The sequence below is a fragment of the Struthio camelus genome, chromosome 16 (genome assembly GCF_040807025.1).
Source record: "Struthio camelus isolate bStrCam1 chromosome 16, bStrCam1.hap1, whole genome shotgun sequence".
Classification (NCBI taxonomy): domain Eukaryota; kingdom Metazoa; phylum Chordata; class Aves; order Struthioniformes; family Struthionidae; genus Struthio; species Struthio camelus.
The window spans coordinates 20902666-20919281 of record NC_090957.1 but is presented as its reverse complement, the minus strand read 5'-3'; the positions used below and the strand labels follow the sequence as shown (position 1 = coordinate 20919281).

At 43.5% G+C, this 16616-nt stretch overlaps 1 protein-coding gene across 22 annotated transcripts in view; it reads left to right on the top strand.

Annotated features, from left to right (window-relative positions):
• Positions 1 to 16616, top strand: part of MSI2 (musashi RNA binding protein 2) — a 286908-nt gene that overhangs the window by 5391 nt on the left and 264901 nt on the right. For all 22 annotated transcript variants that reach the window (XM_068909335.1, XM_068909330.1, XM_068909337.1 and 19 more), the window contains exon 5: positions 174 to 215. In XM_068909335.1, the coding sequence (XP_068765436.1) occupies positions 174 to 215 (42 nt within the window). The remainder of the gene's footprint in view (positions 1 to 173; positions 216 to 16616) is intronic.

The window sequence follows — 16616 nt, the reverse complement described above, 5'->3', positions numbered from 1 at the left end:
GACTAACCTCAGTCTGTGGTCCATCACTTCCAGAGTAGTTTTAGATGACCTAGTGTGCTGAATTACAAGCCTGAGAAATGAGAGATTAATAATTCAGTGATTTAAAAAAAACAAACGAACAAAAAAAACCCAACAAAAGCTATCTTGTTGATTTCCCTTTTCTTTTTCCTCAGATTGACCCTAAAGTTGCATTTCCCCGGCGAGCACAGCCTAAGGTAAGTAGGAGGATCGATAATAGGATTTTAGGCACACAGAGAATCATTGTTGCCAGGCAGTTCAGGTTTCAAACAGGGAATTGGCAATGAAAGCTTTTAAAGCCGGAGTGCATGGCGTCTTAAGGGTATCAGCGTATGGCTGTGAAACTACAGGAGAGCTGCTTTGTGTGATATTACGTGTCTCCAGTTTAACCATCTCCTTGCAGAGTCTCGGTCAGTGGTGACTGGCTGAAAAGCAGAGACTTCTGTAGTTCTAGTGGGAGATTGTCGCTGCATTACTTGCATTTGTTTTACTCTTTTACGCGATATGTTTTGCATGGAGTTTATGAGGAGTGTTTGGATTAAGCACAGACTTCAGGCTTGTTTTGAGCTGAGCTTTCAGTTCTGTGGTTGTGATGGATGGGAATATATCTCTGCCTTCATTGTTTGCAAGTTTTCTTTTGTATAACTTCTGAGATGTGTTTGGAGACTAATAAGCATTGGATAGCAAGTTTCTGATGAAGCTCTGAACTCTTCAGGCCACAGGGTATTCTTTTGCAAGAACAGTGAAACAATGAGCTTTAAGTCTCTTATCCGATCAGGCTGGTTGGATAAGTGACCTTCTTCCATGGAGCTCTTGTTATAGTGTGGCCGGTTTCCACATTGAGACAGACACTTAAGCCGTGTGCAGAGAAACTTCTGTCTGCATGCTCACTCTGAAATACTGCTAGGTGCCCTTCCTTCTGCAGGACCTGTTTATGGAATAGAAATGGCTGTTGCTCTTCAGAACTGTGCGTAACAAAAACAGCAGATCGATTTTCAAATCCAAACGAGCAGTTAGTTGTATTTGATTTTTTTTGAAAGCCAAAGGCTGAAAAAACCCTTTAGTTATTGACTTTCGTCTCTTTTTATTTGTTTCTGAGAGTCTATTGGAAGAACTTTTTTAGCTGGTATATACCATTTGTTGTATACGTTATAATAATCTTGGGTTGCTTCTGCATTCTTGTAAAAAGTGGAAAGAAATGCAAAGTTGTGGATGCAAGCAAATAGGGAACCGTGGTTGAAATTTGATGGCATGAGACTACCTGAACAAATTTAACTTAATTTTATTTTATGTAGTTCCTTATGGGAGCAAGCAATTTAATAGTGCGTGGAACTATAACTTTACTGTGTAAAACATGCATCCAGGAAAAACAGTGTGTAATTTAGGAGCCCTATGCATATAGCAGGAGAGGGGCTAGTGATTTCTTTAAAAAAACAAAACAAAAAACTCCCCCCTCCCCCCAAAATCCAATAGCCTACCTGCAGAATTTTAAACCAAACTAAGATAGTTAAGAATTTAGGGGTCCTTGTTTTCATAGGACATATCTAATAACCAATTAGTAAATAATGAGGTGGCTGCTGGCTTGCGTCTGTGCTAAGCCAAGAGTTTGTAGGGTTTTGGGTTTCTGGATTATGTGGTTGGATTAATGCTGTCTGTACCATCAGATACTTTTTTAAAGTTACCAAAATTTTGAATGGTTTCATAATTAAAGTATGGAGACAATCTTGCACTGTGATTGATATTCCTTTTCCAACACACTTTTAAAAGGCTTATTTGAATTTTAAATTGTCTTCAGTTACCAGTTACCTGTATCTCTGTGTTATTTGTAAAAGTTTATAATGCTTATCAACGGAGCTGTTAAACTGTCCCATACGATTTCTTTTAAAACAATAAAAAAAATGGAGCAAGTCTTATGCTGTAGATATTAATGTGTTAATTTTCATGTTAAGGAATGCAAAATCAGGTCACTTTTACAAAGAGGATTTTGTTTTTCTCCAAGTAGTACTTTGGGCGGGGAGGGAGGGGGGAGGGAGTTTGGTAACAGAGGTCTTTCATGTGTGGGGCGAATCCTGGGACGTAGGTTGGATTTCGCTCCGAGCAGGAGCTCGCTCTCTCCGGAGAGGTCAGCGCGGTGACTGTTTCTGCTCGTCACTCGCTTGTGCTTTCTAAGGTGCTGGGGTTTCTGTGGAGTGGGGTTTTTTTGCTGCTGGAAAAAAAAGTCTTAAGAATGAAAGGAGCTTAAAACAAAATTGGAGAAAATCAGATGCAATAAAGAACAGATTTTATATCAGTTATGCTATATTATTCTTTCTTGCGTTTTATAATCTGGATTTTTTTTTTGTTTTCTGTTTTTTTATTAAATAATGAATTAAGGTTTTGGACTTTAGTTGTTCATTTGTCCCAGCTGAATAGTGGATGTTCAGTGTTAAAATGTGACTGTACTTTAGTCCAATTAGCTAGCTCATGCTTGGGCCTGTGGAGATTAATGGGATATAATGAAATATCTCTGTCTCTCTCTAGGTGTAAGGAGTTTTTTTTCCTAGGTAGTCTTCCTTCCTGGTATGTCTAGCAAAACGTGGATTGAACTTTTTTTTTTCCTGTGGTCTTCCTGGCTTTCTACCCCGATGGCTGTAACTGAGTGCCGAGGTGGAAGCTGGTCTGCGGGAACGTTCCCCCTTGTCATTCCCACAGACCTCCTGGCAGTGCTTTGCTCGAGCCCCTTCCTTCGGGAGGCCTTTTGACCTGCCTCGGCTCGCTTAACTCTTTCGTGAGCAGCGGCTCTGCCAGCCAGAGCTCCGCGCTGCTAGTTCTTGGGCTGCGCTCGTCGACTGCCGGGTCACACGCTTGCTGTGATCTCTGGAGTCATGCTCGCTTATTTGTGTGTGCAGAGTAGTTTGTGTCTATTCCTTCTCCCTTTCTGATTATGCTTTTTTTTTTTTTTAAATTGGCTAGTCTTCCCCCTTTCAAACTGAATCCCAGTAAAATGCTTTCTTTCAGGCTTTTAAACTGCGTCTTCAGGATTTGACACCTCTCTGATGATGCAAATCGGTTACTGACAAGAAGCGGCAGGTTGTAACAGAAGAGAATTCTTCCCTGATTATTATTAATTTTTTTTTTTTTTAAGAATGACCCTAGCAGAAAATCCTATGTGATTGCCTCCAGTAGATTACACTGTGATGTATAATCCTGCTCTTCTTATGAAGTCTAGGATAACTTGAAACCATTGTTTTAGGAAATTTGCTGCAGGGGTTTGACTTGTTGAGGCTCTAGTATATGGCTAACAGTGAGATGAAAAGAATATACATAAGCATTCTCGCAGCTGCCGTTGCTTGATAAATATCTACCTCACTTCCAAATGCTGGAAGGAGCTCTGTAATAGTTGATCATTTATAGCTTTGCTGGCATAAAAATCCTTAAAAAGCAGCAGTGACATGATGGTGGGGGGGAAAAAAGTTTTGTCTTCCCTTTTGAATATTGAAGATTACAGTAATTTAAGTTTTTAATGTGCAGCCTATCAGTTCTGACATCACCCCCTATACTAAGTTGGAAAAGCCTTATTGAATTTAGCATGTTCATTAGATATTTTCAAATGTAAGTGTTTTTTTTTCTCTTGAGAACTATTGTTAAAAAAAAATCTTAAAAGCAGAAACGTAACAGCCTCAGTCCTTAAAAAAGCTCCTTTGCCACAAAAATATATTTGTGTGACTTAATGACATAGAAATTTAGATGCCTTTTTGTGCAAAGCAATGTATGAAACACAGGCAGGTAAAACTTCAGTCTAAGCTTACAGTTAATGAGGCTACCACAGGGTTGTTTGTTTTTTTTGCTCAAGTTCCTGCAGGATGGGACCGAAGAGCTTGTTCTTGCCAGCATTTTCTACAGGGCTATAATGCACATGGATGGGAATTGCTCCGGCAAGTCAACAGTCGGGAACTACTTGCCGTAGCGTTCAGTGGCATTCAGCAGCATTGTGTATGTGACCTGTGACTGTAGTCTGTATGCTTCCTCTTTAGCAGGTATTCAATAAAAAGGGCAAGCCAAGTACTGCTGCTAGCTGGTGGAGCTGCTCCCGTAGCTTGGATGGCAGCGGATTGTGCACTGGGTGCTGGATGTCCAGTGTTATGTCTGCTGACGACCCAGAGCAGAGGTCATTGTTCTCAAGACTGCCTATTTTAGTTTGGGATCTAATCTACATGATTTGGATACAGTATTCTGGTGACCATCTATTACAAATAGCGAAAGGATTTTGTTTGGTGAGGGGGAAGCCTTTTGTCTGATAGGGAAATGGTGATGCTGAACACCAGTGTTTTTGTTGCATGTGTTTTATTTAAACAGAGGGCAGTGCAGAACTGATAACTAGTTCTAGCATCTCTGTGCTCCCGCCAGTTAGTCTATCTGCAAACCGTTGATACCTGGTCTGTGGAACTAGCTGCCTTCTTGTCTGGCTGGGGGCATGGACTGAAGAGGTACAGATGCACGCATCTGTTCCTTCCTCTTGGGGAAAAAAGGGGGCATCAGCAACTCTTTTTCTTTTGAGATGCTCATTATTAAATCCACCTGAAGGTGGCTATTCCAGAGCAGTAAGAGGAGGGCATGCCCTCTTGGAATAACACACAGGCTAACCTGGGATATTTTTCTAAAGCTGACCAGTGGATCTGGATGTCTGATTCCAATTAAGTTAACTGTGTGTGGGGTGTCTCGAGTCCCTTGGATATCTGATAAACCTGAGCTAGAGTAACAGACAGCTCTTTTATCTGAAAGCAAATGAGGACCTTGAAAATCAAGAATTCTCTTGTTTGTTTCCTCCTCTGCTTCTACCTCTAAACTCCTCCAGGTTAGTCCCACTACTTCCTATCTTATTTTAAGTACAGGATAGACTTTGAAGTCTTTTGAAAAGAATGTGAACTGAACATGCTGGCAGAACTCAGGATTCTTCCTTTCCTGCCGCTCTTCCTTCCCCACCAGCCTTTAAAGAGCAGCGAAGTCAGACTTTTTCCCTATGATTTTTTTCCCCTTTTCTTATTCCTCTGCATTTACAGGTCTGGAAAGTGGTGAGAGAGGAAGTATTTCCTGCCCTTGATATTGGGCATATATATTTCTATGTGTGTATGTGTATCTCCTACATGAGGAGTAATATGAAGTCCCTCCCAGATGGCATTCAGGACTTCTTTTTGCAGTTGATGGCTGGTGTTTGGATTCTTTGTCCTGGGTAACCCACTCTTAGAATTTGTCTCCCTTTGGCAGCGGACAGTCAAATGCAAAAGTTGATGAATTTCATACTGTCTTGCCTAGTAAATCCAGGTCTTCTCAGACAGTAAAGGATCAGGGTTTTAAAACCCATTATTCTTGGTTTCAGCATCTTGCTCTCTGCGATCTGTTTGAGGCAGGACATGATCCCTGCTCCTTAATTCAGGCAGTCAGAGGATAACGTGGCTGTGCAAAGCGTTCTGGAGTATAGTGAGCTTTGTCAGAAGCGGGAGTGGAGCCGGATTTTTGTTGTTTTATTTATTTTTATTTTCTTGAGATGTAAAGATTTGTTTCTTCTCCTCAACCACTGAGGTAGATTGTTCACATTGTCCTTGATCCCCAGAGACCATCTTGCACTTGTGTAAAATGTATGTCTTTGCATTATCAATTCCTAAGGACATCTTTCATGTTAAGAATACTCCTGTGTCTAATGTAGTTTCCTTCCCTTTGATTCAGTGCTAACTAAAAATTAAAATTAAACATCACTTGGCTTGTGTGATTTGTTGTTGTTTTGTTTTGCTTTTTAAAGAGAGTCTTCATTCTCCATGCTTTTCTGTATTGTTGGATTTTTTTTTTTTTTTAAATGGTGTCTATAAGGTAACATTCCTGCACCAAGATCTAGCTGCCTGGATATGGCAGGAAGGGGTCTGAAATGGGGGCGATCAGGGGAATGAAAGAAGAGCAGCATGCTAAAACCGTTGTACTCTCCTCTCTGCCTCCAGATTGAGTACATCTCGTCTGCAAAGTGCTGAGCCTTTATCAGCCCGGGGGTAGGTCTACTAATGACTGATCTAAAACCATCAAATTCATTTATTTGTCACTGCCAGTGACAGGCCAGTTAATGCTAATGGATTCTTTTTTTAGCCTGTTGACTCTGGTGATAGTCTCATAAATGTTGTGAAATCCAAAGCATTAAGGGAACTTGTGACTTATTTTTAGAGGAGAACTATTGAAACAGGATAACGTGATGTGTGTGTAGATCAAAGTATATGTTGAGAAGGAAAAAGAACAACTCTTCTGTTTCATTAAGTCATATGCAAATGTCTTTGCTATTCCTAATATTTATTTGACTTTTCAATTGTATTTGAGTGTTCTCTTTAAACACATTTTGGACCATGCTGTAAAGGGAGGGGAAGCTGTAAATAGAGCCAGTCATCTTAGGGGGAAAAAATTGGCTTGTTTCTGAAAATGGTTCATCTGCAGGGTCCGAATCCTCTCTGTCCCTATTGTGCAAAAGCACTTAAGCATATACTTAAGTTGGCATAAGCATGTGGGTAAGTGCTTTGCTGAATCAGGATGGACTAAAAGCACATTATTAAATGCTTTGTTGAACTGCGGAGCCTGTAGCAGAAAAAGATTAAAAGATTACTTTGTGTATTTGACAGTACTTTGTATATGGTCAGTTCCATCACTTCTTTTTCAGAGATAGCCAGTTTCATCTCTCTTTTTTTCCCTTCTACCAGAGGATCTCTCTCACAAGAAAATATTAGTCTGCTCTTTCCTGAAAAAAAAGCAATTGCCGGCATGAAGCTGGGTCAGCGTAGCATCCGACTTTTTTAAAAAGTCATTGACTGAGCTTAATTTAGTCTTTAGCCCTACAATCACGCATTCTGTTTGCCTTAGTCACTGAAATAATTCTGTAAACTACGTGAGTAGTGTTCAGTGTGGCTTAGGTTTCTAAGACATTACTACCGTAGAAATGGTGATTTGTTGAGTAATTCTGAAGTTTACATGAATCTTTGTAGTCAGATCAACATGCAGTATTAATAAGTTACCTCTAAACTTTGGCATTTTGCTGCTCTCCTATTGAAGATGTCTCCGTTATTTTTTGAGTGCAGAGGAAGTTTTAAGGATGCTGGGAATTGTTTCTCTCCTACTCAGTTATTCTTCCTTCTAGGACATCTGCAGTTAAGTATTAAGACTGTACTTTGGGAACCTATTATAAAGCAAGGACCCTGCCATGCTAAGATTTATGCAATTTTACAGATGGTGAACAGTTTGAGACCTCAGCAAGTAAAGTTAAACGTGAACAAGGCTTCATAATATGTTGGTGAAGTGTGTGTGGCAAGAAGGGTGAAGGAGAAGAAGCATTGACAGCACCAGAAAGCATCGTTCCCTCCGCCCTTCCCTCCCCCAGCAAGGACTTGCATTAGTTTCCCATTGACTCTGATGTACAATAGGGAAGAGGTTTCAAGCTGACTAAAGGGGCAAAGGTCCAAGAAAACTACTGTAGCAAGAACTGATGCAGAGTGACAGTAATGAGGTGGCCTGGCAGGTGGGAGGGAAAATGGTGGGGTGGGGGAGAGAAACTAATATCTAGTGAATTAAGTAGTTCCCAGGGTTTGAAGTTGTTAAGTCTTATTGGTTTTGTTTTCCTCTGTGTGTGTCTCATAACTGTAAGACGCAGCCAGAGCAAGGCCTTTGTGCTTCTTCCGTTGGATCCAGGTGGCTGACACCTTGGGCTGAGTTCTGGTGCAGCTCCAGTCTTTGTGGTTCAGGCCCAGGTCACTGGGAATACTGGCTTTGCCCAGAGGCTGTGAAATGTTGAAACCTAAAATCTCAGGTGACAACCTTAAATTTCCTCCTCTGCTGCTTGTGTTAATAAGATTTGCTGCTTCCTTCTAAAATATCCTCAGACCTATGTTCTGTTATTTTCCTTTGTGTTTTAGTATTCCTGACTCTGAGTTCGTCTTTACATTGTTCTATGGGTCAGTTTTGCATCAAAGAGAAAGGTGAGGAGCACAGCCTGAAGTGCTCTGAAGATTTGATGTTGTATTCAAAATAGGGACTGTGAAGTGCCAGTAAGACTTTCAGCTCCTTGAATGCTGACGGAAACAGAATGCCCACTAGACAGAGAGTTAATAGAGGTCTTTATAGCAATTGCTGTATAAACATTGCTCAGGAATTTTCTTGAAGGACGATTTGATGTAGTGCGTAAAGAGGTTGTAAGAAGGAGTTGAGTGTTCGTCCCAAGCATCTGTAAATGCCACTGGACCGAGAGGTACCGCTCAAGTCAGAGGCCTGATTTGCGGCAGCAGCTTGTCAGTAGCAAGTCTCCAGCAGTAGCGGAAGGTGCTCTGTTGGCTGCGCTAGCAGGAAAAGCTGCTGCTGAAGGGGACGTTGCTAGTGATTTCTGGAGCGCCTACTAAAAGAACGAAATTTCTGTATAGCTTTCCATTTGGTCACGTTATCAATCATTTATGTTCAGAGACATGCAGTTGCTGTTCCGTGTTCGCATCTGAGCTGTAACAGTAGGCCTTATACATATACAGAGCATTTATCCTTTTGCCAAAGGACTGCAAAGTGTTGTAGATGAGCATAAAAGATGTTCATTTGCTGGTGAAATGTGGGTACTTCTGGTGTTGTATTTGGCAGACCTACAAAGCCTGTAGCAACACTTTGTGCTCAGTGAATTGTGGAAAGGAACAGAAAACTGACAAGAAATCTGAAGTTGCTGTTGAGATGTAAAGTACAATAGGAATTTGCTGAGGACACTGGGGCTAACACACCACCCTTTGGTTGCTGCTAATTTTGTCATGTTGTTGAATGATACTGTATCGTCTCTGCGGTGTCCTGAAGATCCCTCCAGATTTCTCATGCCAGTCCCGAACCAGCCCGGCTGAGCCAACTGCAGTGAAAGATGTTGATCTCCTCATGGCTGTGGCTTCCTTATCCATCCTGCTCCCTCCCCTCCCTAAAGTCTATACTATAGACTTCTCTCTCTCTCTCTCTCTCTCTCTCTATTCCTCCCCAACCCTTCCCCTCATTTGACTGGTGTTTTTTGTACCAGACAGCTCACCTTCCTCCCCAGTCACTTTCACAGATCAACGTCGTAACTCTGGCCCTGGATGGGTGGCCTGCTGAATATACGGCATATCTAAATGTTGAATTCCACCCTGTTCAAACTGTCCTTGGTGAAACAGCCCCTTGCACGACTTTCTGTGCTGTCTGTGCAGTAATGATAATGTCTCACGACCACTATTTCGTTGGGTTTGACTGCTAAGGTAAGCACAGCTTAGCGCTCAGTGGAGAGGATTTGTCTTTCATGGGAACCCAAATGAGATAAGGCCCTGATACTTTATGGTGGGCCTGATACTGAGGGGGAGACTGCCTCGTAGCCTAAAGAGGTGAATGATTGGAGGAAAAAGGGTGCAAAGGGGTTATCCGAAGTATCTCAGCATGGCAGAAAACAGAGCCGTTTCCTGATTCCAGGTTTGGTACCCACAAGGTAAACGGTCTTCTCTGTTTTGAAGATGTTGACGACAGCCCTCCATGTTGGAAAGGAAGCGTGTGAAGTGAAGCAGCATTTAACTCAGGCTTACGTGATTCCTGTTTGAGGGATTAAATTGAGGTTTTTCGTTTTAACTGACTTCTGATTGAAAAGTTCAGAGGAGGCCGAGGCTCGAGAGTGCCAGTGCTTTAGTGTATGGTGGAGGTTGTCACTGCTGCATCCTGAAGTCTTGCTGCATGCTAGGGTTTCCTAATAACTGCAGTGGGGTGAGGCTTTGGGGAGGGGGGAAATGAGATAAGGATGCTGGGCCACAGCATGTGAAAGGTAGTTTGTGGTATGAATTATGGCTAATGCCTGTCACATGGTAGTTACAAACTAGCTTGGGGGTGGGGTGAAGGGCTGGTGTGAATAGCGCTGAAAGGCTGGGGGGAGACTGGCAGTAGATTTAAATGAGCTCAGCAGTGCGTTGCAATGCAGGGATGATCCTGGTGCCCTCAGTAACGAGAGGAGAGGAGGAAGCATGCTGAACTGCAGGTGTCCTAGAGGCCCGCTGCCTCCAGATAGCGTTGGCTCTGCTTTTCCTCGCAGGGCTGGGCGCTCAGCCATGCCGGACGCTCCGCCACCCCTGTGATCCAGCTCCTGGGACCTGGCTTTCGTCTTTGTGCTGCAAGACCGTGCCCATTTCTCTCTGTGTGGCCTGTCGTTTCTCCCTGTTGGAGTTTGGAGGGATGACTGCGGTGGTTCCGTTTTACGCAAATAAGGAGTGTGTCCTGACGTGCTTCCACGGAGAAGCGCAGCGCCGGAGATGAGTTGCATCATAATTGTATGCGTCTGTTCCCCCTCTGCCTGCAGAGCGGGGATTTCCTGGCGTAGTCGGGCCAGGATCCCAGGGGTGGGTGGATGGTGGTGAAAAGGAGCTGGAGAGAGTCTGCTGCTATGATATCTTTATGCTTTAAATTCCTGAGTCGCCTAATACCATGAACTATGATCAAAGCCGCAGGTTATGCATGCGATGTGCCCAGCAATTTATGTATGAAGAGGGAGTTGTGGTCCTCTTATGCGAGATGTAGATGTATATATTTTAATCTGGTCACATCTTCTGTATCATTAATTTTCCAGATGAAATAAAATGGTAGTTGAAAGTCCTCTGTAGTGAAGATTCCCCCCAAATTCTGTGAGCATGGCTTTGATTTTGTTGGTGTTCTGGTTAATTAGAGGCCAGTTTAGATTTCTGGGCCTCTGTTTTGTAGGTGTCTCCAGCGGATATTTTAGTAGGGCTGTTTCTTTTCCCTCTCAGTCAAAAGTGTGTGTATGCCAATAGAGAAAATACAAAATATAGAATAAAAAATGTAGCTACCAGTCCAAAAGCTTTAATGCTGAAGAACCATGAAGAAACCTTATTGGAACTATAATTGCAGATATAAGCTGTGATAATCTGTCTTCATGCTTTTATAGCCCCCATCACTGTCATCTGAATACGTGAAGCTGATGGGAGTGTGTGCAGAGCTTTATTCAGCTGATGCTACATAATCCTGATGTCTTGCAACATGTGGAAAGTTAAATGAAGTGTCAATTCTTTTGAAAATGATGGCAAAAGAAAAAGGGGGTGGGGGGAGGAAGAGGCAAGTGTCCTTGCAGAGAACATAACCTTTATTTTCTCTAGCCTACAATTGAAGAAACATGGTTAACAAGAGTTAAGTATCTTATGTGGAGATGATCAAAGGCAATTTTGCTGTTTCTTAATGTTTGTAGGTGTCTTGACAGGTGCAGTCCTTCATCTGTGGAGGGTGTCTCCCTTTGTTTCCTTGAAATGTTTTAAATTTCCTCCAGCTGAGAGGAGAATAACAGCACCTCTTTGTCTTGAGTTCCCTAGAACTGGAGATCGTGGATCAAGGCAGACAAATGGGTGCTGCCAAGCGCCGCTTGAGGTGGAACAGAGACCAGAGAGAAGGTTCTGAATTGCTTGGCCTGATTGTTGGTGCCGGTTATGCAGGTGAAAATGTGCTCTGATCTGTAAAGAGGCAGAGGGAGAAAGAGGTAATTTGATTGTTTTATGCCAGACTTTTCCTGGTGCTTGGCTGTGTCACGGTATTAACTAGTAGACTTTGGTGTCCTTGTTGGGCACTTTAGAGGGTTGTGTAGATGATACGGTGTTGCTCTGTGGAAGGAGAACTTACACAGCAGGTATGATTGAGTGACTAAATCTAATGTGGCATTCCTGAACTGTAAACTGGTGCCCGTTTTGTAAGGAGGCTTCTAGGTCTTCTCTGCCCTAAGAAGTGTTCTGTGAGCGATGTTCTGCTGTTTGGTGGCTGGAGTGATAGGTGTAGCAGTATATGCAGGGCTTGAGTATCTTGCATTGAGGTTGGCAATCCCAAAACTGGCACAGGCTTAGATGGTTTGAGTTAATTTGATCAAGGTCAGCATTGCTAGGGTCTGCTTGCTGTCTTTTCTGCCCCTTGCTCTTTTGCTTTTCATGCTTTTCTGGCAGGTGTGTTAAATGCCTGAAGTCAATTTCTAACTCAAACAATTTTCATTGAAATCAGTTGCTCAGGGTTACTCAGAGAGTCAGTGGAAGAAATGAGATAGAAGCCAGGAGTCCTGATGTCTCTTAACAAACAATAGATGCAGAGTTTGGGCCTTAAGGTGAAGAAGATAATGGATTTGTGGATGAGCAGATTTTTGGGTAGGGGAGTCGCTTGTTGAACGTGAAACTGGTCGTACGTTTTTATTTATCTATTTATTTATGAAATTTGGAGGCCAAAGTACAGCTATTCTGAAGGAGGAAAACAGATGCAGGAGAATCCAAAACTTCTAAATCTACTTTAGCACTGAGTTAGGACCAGGTGAAAACCATAACTGACTGTGTACCTTGCTGGTGGAGTTTTCTAAAATACTTTGTTGATTGTCTGTGCTTTCATTGAAGTCAGCAGGAATTAACCACTGACTTCCATTAGAGCAGGTCAAGGCAAAGCTCTTAATTGCCTAATACACTTAAGGCCATATTTAAAGCAAAAATGGAAAACAGTGAAGTGCCTAGATGCACAAAGAAGAAGGTAATGAGGTTTTCAGAGACACCTACCTGCCTGTCTTCCACTTAAAATCCAAATGCGATAGTGATGTTTTGAAAGTTTCTGGTCTTCATCTTTAGTTAGCAAGATGCCAGTACAAAACTAGTTCTTGGAAAAGCTTTACTCGAAACGTAGTTGAAAGTCTGTGGGACGTAGGTTTCTGAAGACATCAGCATATTGTTTTCATAAATGATTCAAGTGCTGAAATGACTTAAACTGGTTTAAATCTGACCCTTACTCTTATCGCATGGAGATGAGGTAAGTGATTGTCATCGGCCTTGTTTTATGGATGTGGAAAACAGAAGTGCTGCTCATGTGTTCTGAAATATTCAAAACAGTGAAAATAGCTTGTGTGTCAGAAGAGGGTGATCCCAAACCCACTGCTGCTGCTTTAGGTAGTTCCTCTCTCCAGGAATTTGGAAGCTACACCTGCAGTGCTGAGCATTTTCAGGCTTTCCTGTTTGTGGTGCGAGGAGACATGGGGTTAGAGAAGCTGATGTCTGCGTTGTGCCATGGTCAGTGTGTGTCCTCTCTGTTGTGTGAGTAACTCTGCATTTTCTTCAGTCCCCACAAGGTGACGAAAGCTTTGTGCAAAGATTGCCATGCTGTTGCATCACTGGGATCGTTCTGAGCTGAGACAGGCATGATTCAGTCATGAAAACCCTCTGCGAAGGGTTTTTGTAGCTAATAGTGGCTTAATGGAAACAGTTGTTCCAAATAGGCCTGGTTTCACAGGGCATTCGCAGCATCCGAAGGATGATGCTAGTGGCCTTCAGAGTCTGAGGGGGACACAGACAGATGGGGGGGGGCAGGCTAAAACGTTTAAGATGAAGGGGCAAGTGCCTAGAAGAGCTACTTGAGCGTAGCGCACCTATCTGATGCTCGCCTAATGCTTCAAAACCTGCCGTCAACTACTGTAATAGGATGGGGCAAAAAAGGGAAGCAAAGAGTACAGCTTTTCACCATGGTTTGATTTAGTTCCTGGGGAAGGCATGCCAGTTTGGGGGGGGCTCGCCCCATTAGGGTGTGCTCCTGGTGAATTTGGGTGCTGAGGAGTTTGGCAGTACGGTGCCGTGCGGTAGCTAGTGCGAGTCGCAGCTCCATGCTTGATTCTGAGGCGCTCTTCACCTCCGTGTCCGTTTCCATAGCCGTAAAACGCCGCTCGTATGGCCGCGGCCGCGGTAGTCCTGAGCACCTCGCGCGCTCTGAGCAGACTGCTGCCCCTGCGAGGTAGGACAGGTGCTTTCTATACGCAGCGAGCTTGTCGATATGGCAAGTCTATAGAGAAGGAAAAATTATAGTCTGTGCTTCTGGCTCCCAACCCAAATCTCCAAAAGACCTTACTGTCGTCCCTCAGCGCTGCAGGCTCCTCTGTCAGGCATGCTGCAAGCTTTAATTCATGTGCTTTGGGATCCTCTGGCAGGCAGAGCCGTAGAAATGAGGAGTATCATTGTGTTTTATTGTGGCTTCTAAGAACGCAGTGTGTTTGTGCTTCGGGAGAGCCCCAGGGGCTTTGTTTTTCGCCAGGCCTAAGCTATTCTTCAGTGGAGCCTTCCCGGAGCGTGATCTAGTTCTGCCCATTAGGAGTGAGAGACGGGCCTGACTGATTTCTGCTCCCTGCTGCATAATAAATCTGATACTAAAATTAGTGCTGGTCTCCCTAGGCCATAATTCTTGCTGAGATTATAGAGAATTGTGTGTGCAGAGAAGAATTGTGGTTGTGTGTGTATGTGTTTGGGGTTGGGGTTTTTTTGTTTGCTTTTTTAATAACCTTGAGTGTCCAATTCTGAGGTTTTTTTACTTAACCTCCCCCCCCCCCATCTTTTTCCCCTTTCACTCTCTTTTGGAAAGTGCTTAGCCTTTCTGTGTATTTTGGCTATTTAAGCCTCTGTCACTGCAGGCAGATGAGTTCCTTGGGAGCTCTTCTGAAGGTTTTGTAATTGAGTCTTTTACCACGGCGACAGGATATTATTAACCTTCAGTAAAGCAATTTATTTCATACTCCTTTGTGGGGATAAGCCTTTTTTCCCCCAGGAAAATATGTATGTGGAAAGGTTTTACATAGAGGGGTAGTTGGACTTGAAGCAGTGATTATGATTAAAAAAATAATAATAATAATTTACATGAAAAATAGGCAGTTCTGTTTCTGTCAGCTTAAAAGAAACTTTTGGTCCTGAATGACTGCCTCCCCGCTCCCCCCAGCATTTTTATTTTAAAGAACATACTTCTGGCTCTCAGTGGCTTTGGAAGGAGGTTGTGTTTCGTTTTGGAACTCCAGATATTTAGCCCCTGTGAGCGCTAAAACATTTTGTTTTCATCTTTGAGACAGCCTTAAAAAATGAACGGAGAATTTGAGGGAGGAGTTCCTTGTGGGGTCTCCCTCTTGGCTTGGCTTTTGCCCTGAAATCAAATGCAGACTAGTCCAGAAGTTGTTAAAGACTGGGTAGCTCCTAGAATAGCAATTTCTAGCGAACAAGCGGGAATGCTGGATAAGTAGCCAGCCTGGCTGAATAACCTGTGTTTTCTATTGAGTGTGATGACAAAGGCACTGGTCTGGGATTCAGGGGATCTGGGCTTGAATGTTAGACTATTGTGTCATCCCCGTGCCTAAATTCTTGTTTTAAAGAGATGAAAATATTTCATGTGCCATGTCTAGTTAGACTTTGCTTTTCACTTTACCAGACTGTTAAACTTTAAAAAAAAATTGGTGACGTGTTTGTCCTGATTTGTCTCTTATTTGAAAACTTTGCACTGTCATAGAGCCTGCTTTCTAAGGAGTTCACCATACCTGGCAGGACGAATTTATTTCAGTAATTATATCAGGTAAAGATGTGGTATTATCTCCACATTATACAAGAGAACTTGGATGGGAGGTGAAGTGCTTTGCCCAGAGTTTTACGTTTGTTAACACTCTTGGATTTCTTGGTGCTGTACATGACTTTAACTGCAGAGTCATCTGTTTTCTGCACTGTGCATCTTTAGCATGTTAAACTGCTTCTCCCTTGCTATTAAAACAAGTGTCCTAGAGAAATATTTTGGTGTGTGAGGTTTCTAATGACAGTTTTTCAGGACCTTTTTTTTTAAACTGTCCTCCATAACCACAGTCTCCCAAACTGCTCTTGTAATGTTCTACCTCTTTCATCTTCTGTGTGTGTATGTGGGTTTTTTTAATACTAACTTTCTAGTATGTATTCAGCGTTTCCATCACTTTTGCATTAAACACACTTTTCCGTTAGGCTGTGTTAGGAAGCCTTGACTCTTGGACCTGGGGAGCAGCCCTTGCCTGCTTTTGCCTCCACTGGGAGCTCCTGGTGGTGGGGGCTGCCTGTCTGGCGAAGACAGCGGCAAACTCCTGCTCCGTGGCTCGGTGCCCGCAGCGAGGAAGGGTGGCCGGCCCGCTGCAGGGCCCGGGCTAGCCCTGCCGCCTCCGAGGGCCGCAGCCGCTGGCGGGGCACTGGGTGCCGCAGCAGCCGGGTGCCAGCTCTGCTGCTCTGCTCTGCTCTGCTGCTGCCTGTGTCCCCAGCTGGCGTGGGCTAGGGTGACCCACTGGGGGAAGAGAGCTGCAGGTTGGGCTCTTGGAAGAAGGATGGGTCTGAGGCATAGGGATGGTAGGCATACCTGTTTCTCCAGAATTTCCTGCTGGGAGAAAGTCCTGATTAGTTATTTTTGTGGAAAAATTGGAAGCCTTTTGTGCGTGCGCTCCTTGAGCGCCATTGCGCGCAGGTTCGTGAAAGGGAATTGCCCCTTCCTTTGAGAATATGGGTGTCTCCGTGTTTGTTGGTAGCGGTGAACTGAGGTTTTCAAAAACGGAGATAAATCCCCTGACCTTGCTTTTAAACTGCAGTCTTCAAACGCCGTCAGTCCAACGTGTTACTGTGTCTCCTGACTTGCCGCGTACCGCGCCATGGCGTTACTGCTTCGCAGTGAACAAAGGGGCTCCTCTAAAATACGCCTTCCCGTTGATGCCCTTATCGTGGCTGGGCTGTGCTCAGCCGCCTGTTCAAACGGCGCCTTCCTGTGCGATCCTTTAACTTCTGCTCAAATACGAG